We start from the raw sequence: 23,412 nt of genomic DNA, 5'->3' as shown, positions 1-23,412 counted from the left end.
CGATCCAGCCAAAGTTCGTTCTAATACTTTTCGCAACTCACAAATACTCATCCTGAGTTGCTATATCATAATGATGCGTCTACAGCTGAAAGCGCTTAAGGTGGCAAAGATGGATGACCGTCCGGGTCGTCAAGCATGCGTCCCAAAACGGAGGGGGTGGCGAATCCCCAATGTATGATTCTCAGAAGCTCGAGTGATCATTAACTAGCAGCCACTACTTGCAGGCAGACAAGGACCTCGTAAGCCATGGATACTTTGCAGCCAGGGTCTTTAGAACACATGAAGAAAATAGTAGAGCCGGAGATAACGGAGTGGAGTCTGGGGCAGCTGAGGCCGAAATAGGCTGCGAGCTTTGTTACGTAGGATCCATGATGCATTATGTCATCCGCAGCCTGGCACCACAGAGTCGAGACGCATTGAATTGATATCACCAACGGTCGTGCGTAAGCTTCTTTTATCCTCAACTCTCCAGCTGTGGTTATATTGGAATAGAGGGAGCTTGTCCCAACCAAGTCTTGACCGCTTGAGATCCTTTCTTGGCTCTATTTCTTCTCTGCGTTTACCATTCGCTGCTCTTGTTCTTTCCGGTCGCTTTACTACCCCAGGCCTTTAGAAGTTGCCAATGCGAAGAAAAGGCTTACAGCAGGTCACTGTCAGCCATCACTATCTACAGCTAAGTGTCCGGATACAAGCTCCATGAACAATGTATACCGTTACCCGCGTCGTACTAGACTTTCTGGAAACCATGTAACTGACATCAGAGTGTTATAATAGAGCTTCCCGCACCACACGAATTCCTCTTACCTGGACCTACGGCAAGTCGTCGCACGAGCTGTTCCGTTATGGACAATCCAAACCTAAAAACTATTCTTGCTCCGGACAATTTTCACAATGGACATATGATTTCACGAGCCACCTCGCCCGGGGGTGAACCGGACGGCATCAACGGAGACGGCGAACCCAAAGCACGGGTGCGACCTCGCACGTATCCTTATTTCAAATACCTGCCGTACCAACTTGAGGATGAGGCTCAACGGGAGCGATACTTTCGGGACATACTCACGCAGCTCTACATTGCGGTGGAGGCGGGGGATTTCAGTCCGGGTGCAGTGCACTGGACACGAGAGCTGAGGGCCTGGCTGTCGCTCAAGTTCGATCCGACTCGCAGTGAGCGGATCAAGCTTGTCAAGCTATACTATGAGCTTTCCCTTGCTCCCGGGATCGATCCAAATGTGGCCGAGCGGTTCTCGAGCATGTTTATGCTGCTCACAAAGTCAGTGGGGTCAAAGTTACATTATTATACGCATGCCAATGCTGACATAGTCCCAGGCGCAAGCATTACCTCAGACCGATCAAAGATCTCACACTAGATTGGAAGCCCTTATACAGAGAAATCAAGGCTTTCGTTCTCCCTACAGAATCCGGCCTGGTGCACTCCTCAAACCTGAAGCGGAATATCAAAACTTTGACAAAGCTCTGCGCCTTTATTCAGCTCTATATCGATCCATGTGAGCTGCCGGCCATGTTGGAGGAGTTTCTCCCGCACTACAGCACTTCCTTCTCAGAAGGTGCATTTGTTGTGGTTGGGTTGATCAATCTGTTTCTTCCGACCACTCCCCCACCAGAGTCAAGGGAGGATCTACTTCCACAGCATTTTATGCCGACCTACTTCCATCTTTGGTCTTTGGTCAGTCGGTCCAAGACATTTGACCAGACTTTCCTTGACTTCCTTTCTCGGTCGGCGCGGGATGCCTTACCTGCTGGTCATATTCCATTTTCTGAATATGGTATTTTCACAAAGGACCAGTCCTCCCTGATTTTCACCGCCATCCTGAGGCTTTTGGAAATTCCGGTAGGACAATCCACTTCGCCATACAGTGCACTTGTGGACATATCTTCTGGACTAGGGATAATGCTTGATCGGGACACTCGAAAGCATCCTGTAGCACATCACATAGCTAGGTGGGTTGTCATGTCTCTATCGCCGGCATGTCTCGATAAAGAAGACTCAATCTTGTCCCAACTCGAAGGTTTAATACAGGCTGTTGAGACCTTCTTCCACCCCTCGAACTCCGGTAGCTGGACCAAGACCCTTGCGCAACTGGTCTACTACCTTACGGATTTCTTTGTAATGCGTTGGAACCGCGAGCAAAGTGGAGAAATGGAGGTGCCAGAAGAGAGGAAGCTGACAGAGCCTTTGAAGCAGCGCTTCGTCCTGTGCATCCGCGATGTCATATTCATGGGTATCTACTCGAAGAGTGCAACCGCGATGAGCTTTGCCTTGTCGACTCTTCAGGGTCTAGCATTCCTAGAGCCCCACCTTATACTCCCAGGAGCTTTGCAGAGAATCTACCCCTCCCTTCAAGGCCTAGTTGAGGTGCACCGTACCACTTCGTCCCTTCGAGCTCTGCAGATTCTCGCGCGCATCATCGCCAGGACCAAGGGCTACCGTTGTCACTTGACGACTCTACTAGGAATGGCATTACCTGGAATCGATGCAAACGATCTGGAAAAATCACTTCATACCTTGACCTTTATACAGTCTGCTTGTTACAATATTCCCCTAGCGGACTTGACAAAGGGCAGGGAAGAAGTCAACTGTGATATGCTCGCGATGCAATGGATTCCTGGGGAAATGGAGCGCATGGAGGAACAGGGAGTTGAAGTGCAATTGAACTACGATACGGAGCTCGACGACGAAACTGAAGAAATGATTCTTCGCTCTTCTACCTGTGGCTTCGGGGACTTTATCATCTCCTTCTTAGGGAGGGTCTTCACACTGCTAGAAAATCTTCCTGATGTTTCAAGAGTGCGAAATGGCTCTCCTGAGGAAAATATCGTGAACACCCTTCCGGCAACCTTCATGCCTTTGCTTTCCTCTCTATCTCCCGAGTATTACGACATCGCCCTGACCAAGGTCGTTGACTTCGTGTCAAACCATGTTATCCACCAAGCTCGTGATGCAATGGCCTTCATCTGTAATGCTGTTTGCAAAGTCAACCCTGAAAAGGCTTTGAAGCGTTTTATCCCCGTCTTGACGCAAGCTATCCGTACTGAGATCGATGATAATGGTGCGGGCTCGACCCGAACAACAGGCACCGACGTTCTCCCTCGTGATCGTGGCCTTGTGTGGAATGTTAGCATGCTCAGCATGTGTGTCGTACATGTTGGCGATGCCGTTCTGGCACACAAGAAAGACTTATTCGATATTGCAGTTTACATGCAGCAGAAGTGCCGAGGCATTCCAACAGTCCATGTCTCAAACTTCATCCACCACCTTCTCCTCAATCTTACGGGAACCTACACCTCTGACTACTCCCTGTACGAGCCTGATGTTGTTGCCAAGGGAATTCAGCCTGAACATTGGAGCTATCGGGCTGATCCTCAAAGCCTAACTGTCAAATGGCACGTTCCGAACCGGCAGGAGATTGAGTTTGCTGCCGAATTGTTCCAAAATCAGGCTGAGGCTGCGCTCAAGCAGTTGGCGGCTTTGACAGACGAGGCGTCCAATGTGCGGCGAGATGGTATCGGCAAAGAATGGTCGGATGAAGTAATCAGAAACCTGGTTCTTCTGCGACTTATCCTGTCGGGTGTTTCCGTCCTTTTCGACCCTAAAGCTGCATCCGAGACAAAGGACAGTGGAGCAAACGGGGTCGTTGACAAGACCAACGACGTAGACATGCGTGATGTGGATGGCGTCGGCGAGGACCAAGATCATGAGCCTGAACATCTATTAGACAGCTCCGAGGATGACACAGTGAGAGATACATACCTTTATCCAACCGGCTATCCCTTACAAGATAACGATCCCATTTATGTTGGAATTCACGATATCAGGGAAAGAGCTGGCTGGACACTTCACAAAGTGCACAAGTACTTGACAGAGAAGCAAGAAGATGATGTGCCGTGCTTTAGCGCATTATACTCTGCCTACAAATGCTGGTTCATTGACGTTGGTATTGAGCGGTCTGCCCACGTCTTGGACAGAGTCACCCGCTTGCTCCTCGCCGACATCCATCCTTACAAGATGAGTGGTATTCGCAAGGACTACCCCCGCCCACTTCTTGTTCGCCGGGCCAATATGTACCATCTACAACGTCTGAGACATAACGCCGGTCCTCGAACCCGATCCAAGTTAGACGAGATACTGCTCTTAGATATCGCAGAATCGTGTGTATCTGCTTACACCGAGACCCGTCGCAACGCTCAAACCGCGGGAGAGTCGGCTTTGAAGGCTGTCTGGGGTTCTCGCCTCCTTGTCATCCCACCGCTCCTCAAAGCTCTCCAGAAGGGCATTAAGGAAAGCGACTTTGCCCGAATCAAAGGATCTTTGTACTCGCTACTACTAAGTAGTGTGGCGAGAACGCTTGGCCGTCATTGGAAGTACGCTCCAGTATTGGTTCGTGCTTTTATTGACGCGAGTGCAGTTGACCGGCCGTCTGTGCAGCGGATATGTTCCAGCGTGGTGTATAACATCATGGACTATGGCCGCCCGATGGACAGAATGGCCGTTCTAGATAGGGATATCATCGACTCCGTGGCTCCAATTGCAGAGGGCGTTGATGAGCAGATTGCGCAGAAGCGCAAAACGCTGACCAACAGGCGTGCTCTTATCGAGAAGAAAAAGGCCGCTTTGTCTGAAGAGCTGGTGGATTTGGCTCGAGTCTCCCACTGGAAAGTTGCCAGTCGAGCAGCAACCATTGTTATCTCCATGGGTCTTCGATTCGACTACATCGCCAGCGAAAACCTTGTTGAGCTTGTCACTCAGGGCTCTATCGACGACCACCCTGGTTTACGTGGTATGTACTCTCAGGGCCTGACAGCTTTATTCACGATGATCGATGTTCGAGCGATCTGCAACCACGATTACAAGAGTTATATTCTGGGTAAACAAAACTTCCCCGCGAAGATCAAGGTGCCTACCAGGCGACAGGACAAGAACTGGACAGCCGAATTCCTTGCTAGCTTTGCGAAACCGGATACAGATTACTTTATCGACCACGATTTCCCTGGATGGCTTGTCTGGGCCGAGCAGATGCCTGGTTACAAGACTAATGTTGATCGTGATATTGAATACGATGAGGTGGAATGGCAAATACGCTCTCGTATGGGCAAGCTCTTCAACAGGGCTTGGTTCTCAAAGTTCTTCATGTACCTGAAGCAGGAGCCTCGCGACCCGTCTGCCGATAAATTCCGCATGCCTTGTGCGATGCTGCTGCTCTATGCCTTTGAGTTGATGCTTCGAGATGGCCTCACCGCTGCAACGTTTGACGACATTAAGGAGGAGATCGAGGCCGTCTATGAAGATGGCAGCGACAAGCATCAACATCGCGCCACTGCAGAGATTCTTGGTGCGCTCGTCAGTTCTGTTACCGACACCAGTCTCGAGAAGCGAACCAAGGTCTGGGAGTATGCTTTCCCAATCGTGCAGGAGATTTTCATTGATGGGTTGACGCCAGAGAACTCTGGCTACTGGACAACTTTCCTTCATATGATCCTCCAGTGCCGTGATCCTCGCCGGGTTTGGCCTTTGGTCGACTGGCTGGCAAGCTTCCGGTTGGACATGGCAACCAATGCAGCTTTCAAGGAAAGTTCCAAGATCAATTTGCTGCATCAGTCGATCATCGACGCAGGTTGGCATTTCAGGCTTGAAAAGCCGATTGTCGAGGATTATCTTGCACATCTTGATCATCCTTACAAGGGTGTTCGCGAAGCCATGGGTCAGACGCTGGCAACGATATTCCGCACGCGGTATCACGAGGCCTATCCAGACGTTAAGAGCTTGCTTGCAGACCAGAAGTCCGCTTCGTCTGTCGGTACATACCCGTACTCACCGAGCACGGATTTCACCCAGATGATAAATAATGTCTTTACTCAAATCGAGGAGTGGAGGCAGAAGAGAACTCCTGGCCAACAGACACCTTCCTCCTATACCTCAGGCAGTAAGACTGTTCTGCTGTGGCTTGACTCAACTCTATCGTCTCATGAGTGCACGCAACTCGCTCCCTTCTTCGCAGAGGTGTTTACCGGTCAGCTCTTGCATATGATGGACGTCAAGGAAGATCCAGAGCTTCAGTCCCTCGCCTACCACGTTTTCCGCCACCTGCCTAACATCCCTTACCCCGCTGAAGAGAATTCGGCGTTTATCAAAACTCTCATCCGCATCGGACAGACGTCACCCTCCTGGCACCAGCGTCTGCGCATCATGATCAACATCCAGATCATCTACTTTAGACGCCTCTTTCTCCTCTCCCCGTCTGACCGCGACAAGCTCTTTGAATCAGTCGCCAGTATGCTTGAGGATCCGCAGCACGAAGTCAGAGCCGGGGCGTCAGCCACCCTGTCAGGCATGGTCCGCTGCTCACCCGAATTCCTTCGTAAGGAAATCGTAACTCGTCTCAAAAAACGATTCTCGAAGACCTTGATTGAGAATCCTCTCCCCAAACGACCGAAGATGCCCCGTATGGCTAGCGGCCTCTCCTCTCCAGCACCTTCTGGAACCAGTACACCCACTCCAGAGCACACCCGTCTTATTATCTCCCGACATGGCGCTGTTCTAGGTCTTGGGGCGCTCATCCAGGCATTCCCATACAGCAGCCCCCCGCCAACTTGGGTACCCGAGGTGTTGACCACATTGAGTATTCGGGCTGCGAGTGACCCAGGTATTGTTGGATCGAGCGTGAAGTCGATTATTAGTGAATTCAAGAAGACAAGACAAGATACGTGGCATATTGATGCGAAGGTATGTCGTCTAATGACCCATACCACTTCAGAGTACTAACATATATTGCAGGCATTTACCCCAGATCAGCTAGAGGATCTTTCTGGTGTTCTTTGGAAGAGCTACTTTGCCTAGATACCAATTGTGGCGGATGAGAAGGAGCAGAGACGGATATAAAGTGCTTGAGCTTTTTGAGATATTCGTCGCTTGGGCGAACTGCGCTCGAGAATTGGTCGTAGTAGAGTCTACACCATGCATATAGTCTTCTCTTATAAAGATTTCCAACCTGAATATACAATAACAACAATCCTCAACCTTATGCATAAATGTAGATCTTATGCGGCATATACAGCGCTGAGTAACAGATATACATCACGTGAGCTCCGAAATAGCCACGCGGCTCCGAGACCCAGACATCATCAACCAAACGGACTAGGGGCTCAAGCTCGAGGAAGACATCCTCCTCACATAAACGCTCTATCTCCTCCCTTATCCTTATACTCTATCCACATATAACTCCCTTTACTATCGAATCTGCCACCGCGCTCTCCCGGCCGCTGTGGTGAACGGAACAAGCTGCTCTAGGCAGTCAGCTACCTCACCATGGCTCCAAAGGATACCTTCTTCCGCTCGTCGGATATGAGCTTGACGCAGCTCTATATCGCGAATGAGATTGGAAGAGAGGTTGTCAGTGCTCTTGGTGAGCTTGGGCAGGTGCAGTTTCGGGATGTGAGTCTACTCTTTGCGAGTTGGATCGGTGACGTTGGGCCGATATGAGATCTGAAAGAGGAGGTTGCTAACTTATGTTTTTCTTGTTTGGTCTAGCTTAATCCCGAGACGAGCGCTTTCCAGAAGACGTTTACGAAGGAGATTAGAAGGCTGGATAATGTTGAGAGGCAGTTGCGTATGTTTATACCTGGTTGATGAGTTGATGGTGTGGGTTGAATTGTCTTGGGTGGCTAATTGGTTTGTGGTCGTGTAGGCTACTTTCATGCGCAGATGGACAAGGCTGGGATTGCGATGCGGTCTTCGTCTGAATTTTCGGATACCCTGGCTGCTCCGCTCGCTTCAGAGATCGATGAGCTCGCTGAGCGGAGTGAGAGCCTCGAGCAGCGGATCGCTTCCCTGAATGATAGCTACGAGACGCTGAAGAAGCGGGAGGTGGAGCTGACTGAGTGGCGTTGGGTATTAAGAGAGGCCGGAGGGTTCTTCGACCGTGCTCACACCCATACCGAGGAAATTCGCCAGTCCAATGACGACGATGAGGCGCCTCTTCTTCGTGACGTCGAGCAGCAGAATACCCGCGGCGCGAACGGCGATGCACACCCTGGCCAGCAGCAGTCGTTCCTCGAGATGAACATCGGCTTCGTCTCTGGTGTTATCCCTCGTGACCGAATCGCTGCCTTTGAGCGTATCCTGTGGAGGACACTTCGTGGTAACCTTTACATGAACCAGTCGGAGATCCCGGACCCGATCATCGACCCAACTACCAATGAGGAGACGCAGAAGATGGTCTTTGTTATATTCGCCCATGGAAAGAATATTATTGCGAAGATCAGGAAGATCTCTGAGTCGCTTGGAGCTTCTCTGTATGGTGTTGATGAGAACAGCGAGCTGCGGAGGGACCAGATACATGAGGTCAACACCCGCTTGAGCGATGTTAACAATGTTCTACGAAACACGAAGAACACTCTCGATGCTGAGTTGACTCAGATTGCCCGCTCGCTGGCTGCTTGGATGATCATCGTCAAGAAGGAGAAGGCTGTATACGACACGCTCAACAGGTGCTCGTACGACCAAGCGAGAAAAACGTTGATTGCGGAGGCTTGGGTTCCTACCAACTCCTTGGCGTTGATCAAATCGACCTTGCAAGATGTCAATGACCGTGCCGGTCTCAGCGTACCTACTATTGTTAACCAGATCCGCACCAACAAGACTCCGCCCACCTATGTCCGGACCAACAAGTTCACTGAGGGTTTCCAGACGATTGTCGATGCATACGGTATCTCTCGCTACTCGGAGGCCAATCCCGGTCTTTACACTGTCGTCACCTTCCCCTTTCTGTTCGCCGTCATGTTCGGCGATTTCGGCCACGGTGCCCTGATGACCATGGCTGCCGCCGCCATGATCTTCTGGGAACGCAAGCTCCAAAAGACCAAGCTCGACGAGCTGACGTACATGGCTTTCTATGGTCGCTACATCATGCTCATGATGGGTCTATTCTCAATGTACACTGGACTAATGTACAATGATATCTTCTCCAAGTCGTTCACCATCCTGCCTAGTGCTTGGAAGTGGCCTGATGATCTTCAGGCCGGACAGTCAGTTGAGGCTTCGTTGAAGGGTAGCTACCGATTTCCCTTCGGTCTGGACTGGAACTGGCACGAGGCTGAGAACAACTTGCTATTTACAAACAGTCTGAAGATGAAGATGAGTATTTGTCTGGGGTGGGCGCACATGACTTATGCTCTCATTTTGCAGTATGTCAATGCTCGGCACTTCAAGTCCAAGGTCGACATTATTGGCAACTTCATCCCCGGCATTATCTTCTTCCAGTCGATCTTCGGTTACCTCGTCGTCACCATCATCTACAAGTGGTGCGTCGATTGGCCTGCTCGTGGCCAGTCTCCTCCCGGTCTCCTCAACATGCTCATCTTCATGTTCCTGTCTCCTGGAACCGTTGAGGAACAACTCTACCCCGGACAAGCCACCGTCCAAGTCTGCCTTCTCCTCCTCGCCGTTGTCCAAGTTCCCATCATGCTCTTCTTCAAGCCTTTCTACCTCCGCCGTGAGCACAACCGCGCCCGCGCCCTCGGCTACCGCGGCCTGGGCGAACAATCCCGCGTCAGCGCCCTCGACGAAGACGAGAACACCGACGGCCGCCCCCGCGACAGCATCGCCTCCGACGGCGAGGGTATCGCCATGATCGCGCAAGACCTTGGCGACGAGGAGCATGAGGAATTCGACTTCTCCGAAATCATGATCCACCAGGTCATCCACACCATCGAGTTTTGCCTCAACTGTATCTCCCACACAGCCTCATACTTGCGTCTCTGGGCCCTTTCTCTTGCCCATCAACAGCTCTCCATTGTGCTTTGGGATATGACTCTCGGTGGCGCCTTTGAGCAGGAGAACCCGACAACAAGAGTCATCATGATTGTGGCTACCTTCTACCTCTGGTTTACCCTTACGATTGCCATTCTTTGTGTCATGGAGGGGACCAGTGCCATGTTGCATTCGCTCCGTCTGCATTGGGTTGAGGCCATGAGTAAGCATTTCATGGGCGAGGGTATTCCATTCGCGCCATTTAGCTTTAAGACGCTGTTGGAGGAGGATCCGGTTGATTAGTGGGCCTTTTTTGGTCTTGACGTTCTTTGATCTTTTCTTTCTGATGTTGTATCTTGTGTATTGTACGTATAAACTTGATGGGGTGAAGATCAATAGAGTTGATATAGTATATCCAAACTTGTGTAGCTTCCCTAAAACGTGAGTCGATAGCTAGTAGGATCTCTGCAAGCTGATAGATGGATGATCTTTATGATATATTTTGTCAAGTTTTCCCCGGTGGTTTGCCTTGGCAAAGATGAACATATATATATCAACATACAATTAATGTTTCAGCCATCCGAGAATGTCCTCGAGAAAAGGATTAGTTAGCTTATTCATTACACAATTATAAACAATACAACAGGTAACTATGGCACTGAAGCTTCTTAATGATCAAATCTTATAATCTTCACTCGTTATCCAGCACCCTCACGGTCCAATCCTAACTATTCTGGAGTATTTCTCATCTCTTTCTAATAAATCATCGGTAAAATCTATCGTATAATCATGGAAGGCGTAGGTCCCTTCGTGACCCAAGAGGGTCGAGAGACATGAAAAAAGTGGTCAAAAAGAAATCTTCAAAAGATCAGCCAACTGCTGGGCATCGCAGCGGTTTCATTGTGGGAGAATAAAAGCCTGTTCTCCCAAACCGCAAGAATCTAATTCTATATCACGAACTCTGTCCTGTCCAAAGAGCCCGTATTTGCTCAGAGAATAGTGCCAAACCTATACCGACAAGGAAAACAAAAAGAATCAGCAACTGTCTCCACGCAAACGCAAACGAACGAGATCCGAAACTGAAAGGATATGGTAAGGAAGCAATTGACTGAAATGCAAGGGTCGGAGCAACATACCCGAAAGTCTGCTTGATGCTGCGCACGTAGTACAATTCCCAGTTCTGTTTGGTGACGTCCTCCTGGCCAACGGGAACGCCAGTCCAAGAAACGCGCATCTGTGTGACGCCGTCGACGTCGTTCTGGTCGAAGTTGATCTCGAGGGTACTGAAGTGACCTTGCGGCCATTGGGCGAGGCGCCACTTCTGAACCAGCAGTTTGGGCGACTCGAGCTTCTCGAATTCTCCGGTGACGTTGCCGTCGAAGATGGAGAATTTTCCGCCGACGTGAGCGCCGTCGAACTGGCGGGGGGCGCCGCGTGTGAAGGCTGTGAGGCGTTGGGGGTCCGTGAAAGTGAGGAAGAGTTCTTCAGCGGTGGTGCGGAATTCGTCTGAAGCAGTCACTGTTGTGGTATTGACCGCGACTTTGTTGGCGGTGGTTGTGGTGGATGTCTTGGGTGCGGAGGCCTGTTGCTTGCCTCCATGGGGGTGGACGGCAGCTTTAGCAAAGCCCTTCGACGGGTTCTCGCCGGGCGCATGCTGGATATCCTTTCCGTGTTCAGCAACAAGAGCTGGAGCGAGCTTGGCGAGTTCCTTCCTAATCTGGGGGACAAGCTTCGAGCGGACAAGATCCTTCACGGGCTGCTTGGAAGAGGCATCGGAATAGATTTCAATGTCAAACTATGCAACCGCAGCTTATTAGTTTGGCGCCCGGACACATTATGTTGGATTGCTTAGGGAACATACGACATACTCATCTTCCTCGGTGTCATGGGCTACCTCGGGGATGGTAATAGTGCCACTGACAGCCTCCTCTTCTTTAGTCTTACCTATGAAGGGTCTTAGTGATTACTCGAGGATTCGATTTACAATTATAGCGTACCTTCGTACTCCAACTGCAGCTTAACGTCGAACAAGGTGATAACCTTGCCCTTCCTCTGGCTGACATCTACGTCGCCATCCATTGTCAGTAAGTTGGACACCTTGGCAGTGACTCCATCCTCCTCCACCGACAGCGCACGGAGGTTCTGTGTGAGGTATTCCTTGGCCCAGCCGGAGACATCTTTGTTGACCCAGTGCCAGTTGTTGGGGTTGTGGAGAACCATGGTGACGGGAGTTTGAAAATTAATTTATATTTCTAGTCGGTGCAAAAATTTCTTCCGCAGCGAAAATGAGGTCTACCGATGAATCACGGTGTGGGCTAGGATTATTTTTCAATGCTAGAGATTCTGCTAACGAGTACGCAAATTAGCAGGGTATCTCTCAAAAATTCAAAAAATCATAATCATGAGAGAGATGCAAAAGTAGTCAGGATCTGGGTAGCGTTCCCTGATCGAGATGCTGATCAGCAGTGAAGAAGAACAGTGTTCAACTTCCTCTGACTGGTGCCAGCTTGTGTCTCATCATAAAAGGCAGGCGAGGGGCAGTGGTGGGATAAGAAGGAAAACTCGGAGCGACTTACAGTTCGAGGAACGTCTGGAAGCAGATCGCTGTAGTAGAGGTAGATCAATCCAAGTCCAATGGTGGCAGTAGTAGGGAAAGGCAGAGAGGAATACCGCCGAGGAAGGAAATGGGGGTTAATAAAGGGCGCGGTGTCCCGGGGAGTAGCAGTTGCTGAAGTTGAAACTGGTCGAAGATTCAAAAGGAAAGCTCTAGAAGGCAGCCGGTCACGTGGCAACAGCCGCCCCTGCCCTATCTTCATTGGGGTTAGCGCCTTCCTTGTATACCATGGGGCTTGAGTTGCATGCTTCACTCTCAAGTTATCAAGTTATCAGGTTACGAAGTTAAGGGGTCAGGGATTATTACAGCAATCCAGCAGATCCAACTCCAGCTGCAACCAAGCCACCAAATGCCCCCCAGACAGGAGCCTGAAGGACACCTGCATCGTCAGGACCGCCAAATCTCTTACACATCCACTCTCCATCTTCCAGCGTACAACTCCCGATGGTGATTGTACAGTAAGCCTCTGATCTACTGTCAGCCATTGAACTGATAGTCCGTCTGTGGGGAGCCTCACCTCCATTCCCACAGCATGACGCAAATATATCCATGCATCCAGTACCACAGCATCTATCACCGCTGGGGCAACTTCGACCATCCGAACAGCATTCACCTCCGAGAGGCGTGCATGAGTCCTCGCAGCAGCTCTGATGGAGGGCACAGCAGTGGGCTGGGAATAATAGTCAATGAGATACTTCTCAGGAGGAAAAGGATATCGCAAACTTGAACAGTCTTTCCGTCCTGTACCGCATGATTGGCGAGCAAGCAGATCGCGTGGAGTCACCCGAGCTTCACTGAGTCGCGCTCTTACCTTGATTGCAGGTGAAAGGGCTCCAAAGTCTTTCGTAACGTGGAGGTTTGGGGAAGCTAACACACGTGTCGGGGCAAGGGAAAGTACCACACCAAGGCGCAGTATCATTGTCATGATGTTAAGATATTTTTAACACTCGGCGTGGATGAGACATGCACCGAAAATGCTTCTGCCACGGTGCCGCCAGAGACCAGAGCAATCAAGAGGATATTATTAGAAAGCCATCGGAAAGCCATCACCAGCAACATGCCTCCACTTTTTATACCCTAAAATCAACAGAAAGACAGCGGCACCTGCAGTTCAATGCATCTCCCTTGATACAAGGCGCTCTCATTTCATCTACTCCATGGCGATCAACGGCACTAATTAATCGAATACGAGAAGCTCAACATCATTCGACCAAATCTAAGGGTTGGCACCCCTAGGACTCTTCTCAGCCAACAAGATTGTCTTGGTTTGCTCTTTCCGGAACCCGACTCCCTGAAAGGCTCTCTCTTTCCAGTGGTAAGCCTCGCCCTTCTCTTATTAGCTCCAGAAGAGTCTCGTCACGAGGCCTGAAATGCTGGTACGATGAGGCAAGGGCAAATCTAGGATACTTTGTGATATCATGAACATTGCTGTAAATCTCCTGGTGCCCTGGGCACAGGGAGCATCAGCGGTGCAAATAGGGGCTAGACTTCATCCTAGCATACTACATTATCATTCCCAGAAAATCGTGGAGTACTAGGGCTTGAAATCAGCCCCGGGTACCAGGCTCAAAGCCAAGAATATTAATGAGAAGGCCGAGCGTGCAGTCTCTCTTCTTTCCAAGTGGCCGGGTCGATCGTGCCAAGTGGTAACACTGAAATATTCCAATGCAGCCTCTAGTTAGTCCTCAGTGTCGAGTGATTCGTGCAGAGAGCAAGACTCGGGCCTCTGCAGTAGGGGCTGACGGGCATCTACATTGGGCTCGCCTAGGCTTGGCTTTGGTTGGTGCCTTTGGAGGCAACATCAAGATGTACCAAGATACACTCATGCTGCGTGAGTAGCGATTTCGTACTTCGACTTGACTCGCAAGAAAGTGTGGTGGACTTCGTTCAAGAAGCTGGCGTGGCCCCGGCCATGCTAAGTACGTAAGAAGAGCAGGTATAGCTAAGGTACAGTGCATCCCTCACCAAACCAGATAGCCCAAAAGCAGATTCAAGTCATATCATATCACATCATATATACTCAGTAACGAACGAATGAGGGTATCTCTCTTGATCTTCATAGCAACAATAAGCAATAAATCAACACAACAGCAGAAGCAAATCATGGCATGCATGTCATATCACATCACCATCAACAAGAGTAACAAGGGAAAAAAACCGAGAGGTAAGAGCTGCATCAAGCAGACTCCAACTCCTCTAACCCCTCCCACCCCCCCTCACGGACCAACTGCCCTCGAACCCTTTCTCTAAGCTCCTGAATCTCGCTTCCCAACGCCTCACTCCACTGTCCCTCAACTGTCGCAACCTTATCCTTAAGATCATTCGTCAAGGCCCGCTCCTCATTAGCCTGCACATTCCCAATTTCCCCTCTTACATCCTCCTCATTTTCACCGCGGCGGATCCGCTCCGTCTCAGTGAGTTTGCATTGAGCGCGCATGACGGCAGATTTCACTTCGTGCAGGAGACAGAGGAGGTTAATCTGAGACTCGATGTACTGGTATGAGGACTTCTCGGCATGCGAGACGAGCGTATAGAGGTATTGCAACGGGTGTGCGTGATAGGAGGGATTCTCTTCGTATTCTGTTGGTGGGATTTGGCATTGGAAGCCGGAGAGTGTGTCAGGGAGGGAGGTGACGAGGGTTGAGAGGGAGGGCGCAATGTCCCAAAATGCGGAGAGTTGCATTTCGACGCCGCGAATGACATGTTCTTCTATAACGGATTGAAACGATTCGAGTCTTTCTAGGGCTTTGGACTCGAAAGTTGCGGCGCGGTCCAGTGCATCGCGGGTGAAGAAGGAGGTTGTGGAGCGAAGTTTTTCAGCGTTGGATGTTTGCTTGTAGGGAAGAATGACGAGATCTTTGTATTTCTCGTCGCGGGCGGTGATGACGTCGTGCAGTTCACGATGGAGGGACTCGCGAGCTTCGAAGAGCCATTTTAGGGTTGTGAGTTTTTCGAGCAGTTCGGGTTTCTCGTCCCCTTCTTCTTGCGGCTGGTCCGGGTTTTCGTGCTGTGCATCGTCGAGGAGTCTGCTACGGAGTTCGTCAATGCAGACTGTTGCTCGCTCGATGCGGTCGTTCAATATCGCCTGGAGCGGCTTGAGGACGCTTTCTTGGTACGTGTCTAGGAGGGTCTTTGTGAGGGTCCGCTCGTGCTTGTTTTCGTCTTCAATGAGGGCTGCTTCAGCCTCAGCGGCTTCGGCGAAGGTGATGCTGCCGTCTTGAATTTGGGATTGGATATTGGCTTTGAATAAGCGGCGGTTTTCCCGCATGCGTTCTTTGTGTGTAGCCCTTAAGGTCTCGGTGTCTGAGACATGGCGTTGGCGCGTGGATTTAATCTCGCTGTGGTCGCTGATTGAGCGGACGACTGTACGGTAGGTCACAAGCTCCGGATGGCTGTTGTTGACAGCAGGGTAGTGGCGCGGGTATGGGGGTGGGAGGGTGATAAGTCTTGAGACATCCGTTTTGCGCGGTTCTGTGGAGGTGCTGTAGCTGCTCAAGCTTGCAGGAGGAGGGTATTCAGATAGAGCTTGGTCCTCGTGCCACCCAACCTTTTCAGGCGGGTACTCATCCGGTCCGTACCCTGTGTAGTGGTTGGCTTGGTCGTAGGTATGCTCTGCGCTTCCGTTGCTCCTGAGTCCGAGTGGTAGACCCATGTACTTTGACTCGCGCTTCGATCGTTGCACTCGGCGTTCGCCTCCCTCACTACCCGATCCGGTCCTGGATTCCCACCAGCGGCTTGGTGCTCGTCCTCTGGAGCTTTCATCATTGCTCATGCCTAGACTGGCTATCGGCGAAAGAGCAGGCTTGTAATTGTTCCATGATGATTCACCTCGAGTTTGAGGAATGTCTAGTTTTGGTCCTTTGAGGGACCGCCTGTTGAGCGGCTCTGGAGCTGGTTTCGGAGGCATCTGGAAGAGTTTCTCTTGTAATGGCTCTGAGTTGAATGTTCCAGCATCGAAGATTTTGGCGTATCGTGCACGACGTATCTGAGACTCTGTGATGATAAACTCAGTGAATAGCCGCAGAGCTTCCGCTTCATCGGTAGCACTAGCTTCCTTCTCAATGAACTCCTTGTGTCTTCGGGTGGCACTTTGAATAAGCTCAACGTCCTGGTTGACGACCGAATCCAACGACTGCCCGCTGTGTATCGACAAGCGTCGTGGCTGCAGAGTCGGTGAACTAACAGTGTCGTTAGGCAAGTGTAAGATATGCGAAACCGGCCGATCCTCCCTGCGACCAAGTCCCAGAGGCGGCCGCGAATCCTGCCCAGAGTGCAGCGGGGGAGTTGGGAGGGCTTTTGGAGGAATTGCCTGCGATGAGGATTTCGGGAAGGTGGTAGACTGGTCGGGGTTCGGAGAAAATGGCGGTGTTTGGGCGTACCTTTGTGATGGTGGTCCCAGAGGGCTCGGCTCAGCTCGAGGGGTCGAGAACGGAGATCTGTTGGAGGAAAACAGGCTGGTTGAAGACGCCCGAGACTGTGAAGTAGGCATGTCGCTGTGGTTACTTCGGGGTGTATATCTCGTGTCCGATCGCGATTTCTCAGCGTTGTGCTGCTCATCGAGGACAAGGTTGGACGGCTTCAGCTGCTCCAGCGCGTCGGCCCAGGGGTTGGTGTTGCCCGACACCGCACTATAGTCGTCAATGACTTGACTCTGCCTATTCCTACGTTCAGTCCTCCTCTCTCGAATGCCCTTGGCGCTGGTATCTCGAACTGCCGGACTGCGAAACAGGCCACCATTCACAGAGTTTCGAGAAGGGTTAAAGGCGCTGTTAGAACCAGAGCCAGACGCTTCCTGAGAGATTCCATGGCTGGAGGTGTCGATGTTGAGAGGTGTTCTGTCTCTTTTTTGCAAAGGCTCACTCGCACTGGGCCCTTCATCAACCCATCCCGCCGGCGTTGGTGGAATACTACCCAGCCCAGTTCCCAGTGACGGAGGTTGCCGTGTGCGAGGAAAGGATTGTGAGTAGCGTGACGATGATGCATCGCCCAATCCATTCACGCTGTGCGACCTTGGGACTGGGGGTGGGCCGGGAGGGGGCGGGGGAAGGGGCATTCCCGGTTCCCAAGCCGAATTTTGTGGCGAATTGCTTCTCGATTGACTTGTAGCTCTCGATGTGCTTGCACTTCCAACCACGGGTCCGGCAGATACAGCGCGTCGAGAATTTGGGGGGCGACCCAGATCCTCACGTTGAGCAACGGAGCTCGAATAGCTGTAGGTGCTCGATTGGGAGGATTGCAGGTTATCCTCCGAGACCATTATATAGGGCCGAGACCCGCTATTGTACGATGCTTGATCTTGATAGGCATCAGCCCGATTATGTGAGGACGATCTAGAAGACGGGGCGCCATGAGGTAATGGCGGCGGCGGCGGAAGCGAAACCTGTCTATTATGACCTGCGTCTGTTCTGACCGTAGAAAGCGGCCGAATCCGTGGAATGGACTGCTGTCGGCCGGTGCTCATATACGGCGATGCAGCGTTCGAAGGCGCAGAGTCAATCATAGGCTGATTATGATTCGCATGGTCACTCTGCTGCTGACTTGGAGGGGAATATGGTGGGGGCGGTGGTGACAGTTCTATACAAGTAAGCAGATTATTAGCTCCGCCTATAAGTAAGGAGCGACAATCCGCATGCAAAGACGCAAACCGCGACTAATCTCCAATGGTAAGGCTCAACTGACCTGATTGAGGCGCGGCATATCGATGCTGTGGGACAATTCGAAGCATATTACTCGGTTGTGAATATGCCGACTGGCCAGCAGTCATCGGGCCATTGCTGACCGGACCCCAGTCCTGGGGGTTATAAGGGGCGTTATACTGCCTGGACGCCATGGGGGAGGATCCAAGAGCACCAGCAGGAGAGTTCACCGCAGGAGAATGAGTAAACGGGCTGGATAAGGAGGTGGTCGACAGAGGCGTGGAGACGTAGCCTTGACCGAGCCCAACACCGAGACCCTGAAACTGATGGTTGTTGAACGCGGTTGTCAGAGGGGGCGGCTGGGTAGCATGTTCGCGACGACCAGGTGAAGGTTGACTGCGAGGGGTCGGCCAACCGTTGCTGGCTGGATATGGGCTGGACGACGGATCGCCGCCAGTGTTACTCGGTGACCGCCAGCTAGGGACAGTCAGTTCTCGCACCACCCCCAGAAGCTCTCAAGATAAGAACAAAGAACGAGGGGAGATGGGAAGAGGGGCCAGCGCGCACCTATTCATACTGGCGCAGTCAGGAGCCAACCAGACATGGGGCCATGACTATTGACCGCGCTTTGCTGTGAAAGGGGAAATCGACAGGTCCCTTCAAGGAGAAGCAGCAGAGACCTCCAGCGGGATGATTTCCTAGGCCAACCAGGTGTGGAGGAGGCTTGCCGTCTCGTTGGAGCCAGGATCCCAGGCAAAAAAGATAAAAATAACACAGCCCAGGTTCCGGAACGGTCAGAGATGGCTGCAGAAGCTAGAGCGGAGTCCAAAGGCCTTCTTATGCAGCCTTGGTGGTTTCATCACAGCCGGCGTCGAGTCGGCGCTTAGAGTCACCATTGGCGTCTTCTCACAGGCCGGACTGTCTTTGCTCCCCACGCTGCTCAACAAATTAGCATTAAACCTTCGGCCGTCTCTCATCTAGCTAATCCAAAGTCGTGGTAGTGGGAAATGGGCTCATTGTCCCATTGGGTTGGGTTAGTTGATGATCGCTAAGAAAAGCATTGAGGATTGAGGGGTCCACCGTCCAGGTTGGCAGGAATACTTTGTACAATCACGAGCAACAGTCAGACAATCGCTTTCTTCGATCATAATCAGGATTTTACGGAATTTCTATACAGTTGGATCATATGTTCAAAGGGAGAATAATTAAATTATCTGGATAGGGTCTGGAAGTATTGAGGCCGGTGGTCCTACAGAGTACTGCAACATGTCAGCTATTATCATCACTCAACATGCAAGACACAAAGCGCATCAAACAGATTTCAGATAAGAGCCCTGTCACAGGCGGTGGTCATCAAGGTAGACATATGTTGACCGTCGTGATAAAATAAAAGGAAATCATCATTGTAAAGAAGAGAGAGAAAAAGAGAAGGACTGCCAACTTACGTTTACCTATAATATAAACTGCAGCGCTGTCTTGGGTCAGTTGTCTAAATACTGCACCATGTCAGTACTAGGACTGATAGAAGGCGCCTGAGTAAACAAGAAATGATGAGATCAGTCCTGACACTTGTCGTCTTAGTCGGCAATGCTGACTTGGACATATGCTTGTCTTTTATTTTTTGTCGATTCATCATTGGAAAGGTGGAAGGAGTGGAAAACGTTGAGACATACATATCATGAGTTCGTCTCAGGAGGTTGTCGCAGCCGTCCTACCTATAGCTCGAAGCTGAAAGAAGAATTAGCAATATGATTTTCAAAAGAACACAAATATTGATGTGAGAGGTTTCGGGTCAGTAAAGCATGAATGGTATTAAAAAGATGTTGTCAGCATCGAAAACTCGAATAAGACTCGTCATCTAGGAGTTCATCATGTGGAAAGAAAGTAGCTTGGTGTGGAGTTGTATTACCTTACGAGATGAGGACAATGGTTGTTCAAGAGTTTCTATTCGAAACTGGCTTTGTTATTAGCCTCGAGCAAGACTGAAGTAAACAGAACATGTGTCGCAGAGACAATTCTCAGTGGGCGAGGTTTTCTAGGCCTGCCACAAAATGGCTTATCCGTCACGACCGAACGTTTTTGAACGCCGTCGGAGCCCAGTGCCGCTTCATCTTCGAAAGAATTTGATGCCAAAAAAAAGGCGAAGAGCTTACCGATGAAGCATGCTTGTCCACAGGTTGTAATTCCTGAAGATCTTAACAATGTCAGCAGATGTCATATAATGATATCAAGCAAACAACGAGGAGGAATTCCAAGTCAGAAATAGCCATTTGTTGACTTCAATAACCCGAAGGTCTCAGTCGGTAATTTCCAGCGTATAAGAATACGAAGAGCATCATTCGAGGAAGGCGGAATAAAGAGAAAAGATAGATAGTACATACCATTGATCTAGAAGGAAGCCCAATACATGCGAGTTGAGCTAGAAATGAATTAGTCCTAGGTTGCTCGTTAGCATCATGCAACCAAGCTATGCGTCAAAGAAACAGATTCATCTTCGCAATTCATCAGACTGACGTGCAAAGAATCGAGTTTTCATGCCCCTTGGGGTCAAAGACTCTAGTTTGAAATGGTTCTCGGTATCATCATACAGAGGGAAGGGAATGAAAAGGCAGAGGGTTGCTCATTGGGCTTACCAGGACGCAATCTGCTAGACGCGATGCAGTTAGTGAGACAGTATATGGTTATCAGACTGCGATTGCAGTGTCTTCAGATATGTGCCATGGATCCCTGCCATTAAGGGACAGCACAAGACGTGATGGTTGAGTGCAGTGTGTAGTGTTTGGGAGAAGAAAGCAGCAGAGAATGCACGAAGTTTTTTTAGCTGCTCAGCCGGAGCTAGTTTTACCGAGACGCTAGCGCAAGGGCTAGTCCTCACACAGCTTAGCCGCTAATTCAACGATACTTTTATGTAAACCAGTCAGCTGATCCTTAGAGCCTCAGATTTCAGGCGACAATTTCAGAAACTGAGGCTGATATCATGTGATACATGTGCTACGTTCGGCAAGTAAAGCGGGCCTCCAGCTCTGTGCCCCTCAACTCTTTTTTTATATATTGCCATCATGTGCCCCTTGCAAGGGCCTCGACCAGGGGCTTCTTACTACTCTAGAGGATCAGCAGGGAAACTATCAAGTTTGCACGTCTGGTGACCTTCTCGAGCCCACTTCTCGCGATTCCTGCTGTTGTTCAGCGTGGCCTCCAGATTTTAGGAATTATTGAAGGAACCATCATCATTATTACGTTACGTAGAAGTGGGTGCTGCTGCAGGTGCATTGTTGGAACCAGGCAGTCGTCCTCTGGAGTCTGACTCTGTAGCCCTGGTAGGAGTAGATCAGTAGTGACTGCGGGATCCCGATCTACTACTCCGTACTCCGTAGCTTGACTCTTGATCCCGCCAGGCAACATCGCTGGTCATTAACCCGGAGGAAATAATTATTCCACCACTTCCAGAGCCTTCATCTCAAACACTCGAGAGCTTAAGATAAGTTTGAAACCGACCGCGGGGAATACCGGGGGTCATTCGGCTTGAGCATGAGAAAAGAGCCGGCAAGTATCCCGAAGGGGGCTAGCGCGGGGAGGACCAGTGGTTTGCGAGGGGAGTCACGGGAGTATGACGAAAACAGTCCTCCAGCTCATGGCGTCAAGGCTCTCCACCAGCCTACCACAACAGGGCCATCTCTGACGTTCTGGCTCGTTCACTTGACCGGTAAAAGATTGCTCCTGGTGAACGGAGTATACTCTCTGCGCCTTTAAATACCATGGGGGGTTTCCGGACCTCAAGGGTCCGTCAGAAATTCCTCCTACAAATTACTCATCCTGCAGCTACACTCCCCTCAATCTCCCGGCTATACTCGCATTGAGCCATATATCTGCTCCTCTCATCCTCCCTTAACTCTCTCTTATCCTGATTTCTCCGTTGAACCGAGGTCGGGCATTGAATCAGACTCCGAAGCCATATCTTCCGCTTCCCCGCAATCTTGAGAAGCTCATCTTTTATACACCCAATTTCTCTAAACATTCGATTTACGCGCATTAAACATGGCTTCTAATGGCAATGCTGGTGCGGTGGGCAATGAGAACATCAACACTGATATCGTTACTCTCACAAGATTCCTTACCGAGGAGCAAGTGAAGGTCCCTGAGGCCACTGGTGATTTCACGTGAGTAAACTCCTGCATACTCCGTACTTCGGACAGGGCTCAAACTAAAACCTATTGAATTCAGACTCCTGTGTCACGCTCTCCAATTCTCCTTCAAGTCAATTGCTTATTACATTCGTCGTGCCACATTAATCAACCTGACCGGTCTCGCCGGTTCCTCAAACACAACCGGCGACGACCAAAAGAAGCTCGACGTTATTGGCAACGATGTCTTTGTTGCTGCCATGAAGACCTCCGGCAAGTGCCGCATCCTCGTCTCAGAAGAAGAGGAAGAAGCCATTGTTTTCGACGAGCACCCCAATGCCCGCTATGCCGTCGTCTGCGATCCCATTGACGGTTCCTCCAACCTCGACGCTGGCGTCTCAGTTGGAACAATCTTCGGTATCTTCAAGCTCCCCGATGACATTCTCGGCCCCGGCAAGTCCGTCAAGGCCGAGGACGTCCTCCTCCCTGGTACCGAAATGGTCGCCTCCGGTTTCACCATGTATGGCGCATCCGCGCAGCTCGTCATCACCATGAAGAACGGCGGCGTCAACGGCTTCACCCTCGAGAACTCCCTCGGCGAGTTCATCCTCACCCACCCCAACATGCAGATGCCCCCGACTCGCGCCATCTACTCCGTCAACGAGGGTAACTCCCTCTACTGGGACGAGTGGTGCAACGCCTACTTCGACTCCCTCAAGCGGCCTGAAGAGGGCAAAAAGCCCTACAGTGCGCGTTACATCGGTTCCATGGTTGCAGATGCCTACCGGACCCTCCTCTACGGCGGTATCTTCGCGTACCCAGCCGACTCCAAGAGCCCCAAGGGCAAGCTGCGTATTTTGTACGAGTGCGCGCCCATGGCTATGATCTTCGAGAACGCAGGCGGCAAGGCCGTCAACTCGCGCATGGAGCGTCTCCTCTCTGTCCAGCCTGAACACATCCACGACCGCAGCGGTGTGTTCCTCGGCTCAAGGGATGAGGTGCAGAAGATTATCGATACGTACAACAAGTATCAGAACTAAGTGTCAAGCATGGCATAACTTGATACTTTTCTGAACGTTCCGAGTAATGATGCTTTCGTAGCTGTTGGCGTCTGGTCGGTGTTCTGTGGCTTGGTTATGATGAAATCGTGCTTTGCTATTTGAGCTGGCCATCTTTCCAAAACAATATCAAATAGAATATAATAAAAAAATGATGAAAATATCCTAAACTCGAATGTTCCTCGTACCCTAGTAGAAAGCTCTTTCAACTGTTTTG

The 23,412-nt window shown here is 50.7% G+C and overlaps 6 protein-coding genes across 6 annotated transcripts; 3 read left to right on the top strand and 3 right to left on the bottom strand.

The window, feature by feature from the left end:
- Positions 1 to 842: 842 nt before the first annotated feature.
- Positions 843 to 7,023, top strand: BJY04DRAFT_227478 (proteasome activator BLM10; the record flags this gene model as incomplete). The annotated part of the gene is made up of 3 exons (XM_073718631.1): positions 843 to 1,273; positions 1,330 to 6,742; positions 6,794 to 7,023. The coding sequence occupies 3 exons, from the start codon at positions 843 to 845 to the stop codon at positions 6,854 to 6,856; spliced, it is 5,907 nt and encodes a 1,968-aa protein (XP_073571848.1). The 3' UTR covers positions 6,857 to 7,023.
- A 131-nt stretch (positions 7,024 to 7,154) lies between these two features.
- Positions 7,155 to 10,189, top strand: BJY04DRAFT_52852 (H(+)-transporting V0 sector ATPase subunit a). The gene is made up of 3 exons (XM_073720572.1): positions 7,155 to 7,450; positions 7,547 to 7,625; positions 7,704 to 10,189. Exons 1-3 carry the CDS (start codon positions 7,325 to 7,327, stop codon positions 10,067 to 10,069), a joined length of 2,571 nt encoding a protein of 856 aa, XP_073571847.1. The 5' UTR covers positions 7,155 to 7,324; the 3' UTR covers positions 10,070 to 10,189.
- Positions 10,172 to 12,490, bottom strand: BJY04DRAFT_187913 (AHA1 family protein). Its single transcript, XM_073711131.1, has 4 exons — positions 12,343 to 12,490; positions 11,764 to 12,109; positions 11,628 to 11,710; positions 10,172 to 11,561 (listed from the first exon to the last, which is right to left on the bottom strand). The coding sequence occupies exons 2-4, from the start codon at positions 11,984 to 11,986 to the stop codon at positions 10,719 to 10,721; spliced, it is 1,149 nt and encodes a 382-aa protein (XP_073571846.1). The 5' UTR covers positions 11,987 to 12,109; positions 12,343 to 12,490; the 3' UTR covers positions 10,172 to 10,718.
- A 3-nt stretch (positions 12,491 to 12,493) lies between these two features.
- On the bottom strand, positions 12,494 to 13,977 carry BJY04DRAFT_187910 (uncharacterized protein). The gene has a single exon (XM_073711130.1). The coding sequence runs from the start codon at positions 13,303 to 13,305 to the stop codon at positions 12,673 to 12,675; it is 633 nt and encodes a 210-aa protein (XP_073571845.1). The 5' UTR covers positions 13,306 to 13,977; the 3' UTR covers positions 12,494 to 12,672.
- Positions 13,978 to 14,556: 579 nt separating this feature from the next.
- Positions 14,557 to 18,591, bottom strand: BJY04DRAFT_217724 (uncharacterized protein; the record flags this gene model as incomplete). The annotated part of the gene is made up of 3 exons (XM_073716118.1): positions 14,557 to 17,954; positions 18,060 to 18,493; positions 18,545 to 18,591. The coding sequence occupies 3 exons, from the start codon at positions 18,589 to 18,591 to the stop codon at positions 14,557 to 14,559; spliced, it is 3,879 nt and encodes a 1,292-aa protein (XP_073571844.1).
- Positions 18,592 to 22,051: 3,460 nt separating this feature from the next.
- Positions 22,052 to 23,177, top strand: fbp1 (fructose 1,6-bisphosphate 1-phosphatase; the record flags this gene model as incomplete). Its single annotated transcript, XM_073716117.1, has 2 exons — positions 22,052 to 22,173; positions 22,238 to 23,177. The coding sequence occupies 2 exons, from the start codon at positions 22,052 to 22,054 to the stop codon at positions 23,175 to 23,177; spliced, it is 1,062 nt and encodes a 353-aa protein (XP_073571843.1).
- Between the last annotated feature and the right edge of the window lie 235 nt (positions 23,178 to 23,412).

Source organism: Aspergillus karnatakaensis (genome assembly GCF_047715665.1).
Source record: "Aspergillus karnatakaensis strain CBS 102800 unplaced genomic scaffold BJY04scaffold_21, whole genome shotgun sequence".
NCBI lineage: Eukaryota > Fungi > Ascomycota > Eurotiomycetes > Eurotiales > Aspergillaceae > Aspergillus > Aspergillus karnatakaensis.
The sequence above is the reverse complement of the archived record's forward strand: the minus strand, read 5'-3'. Positions and strand labels throughout refer to the sequence as shown.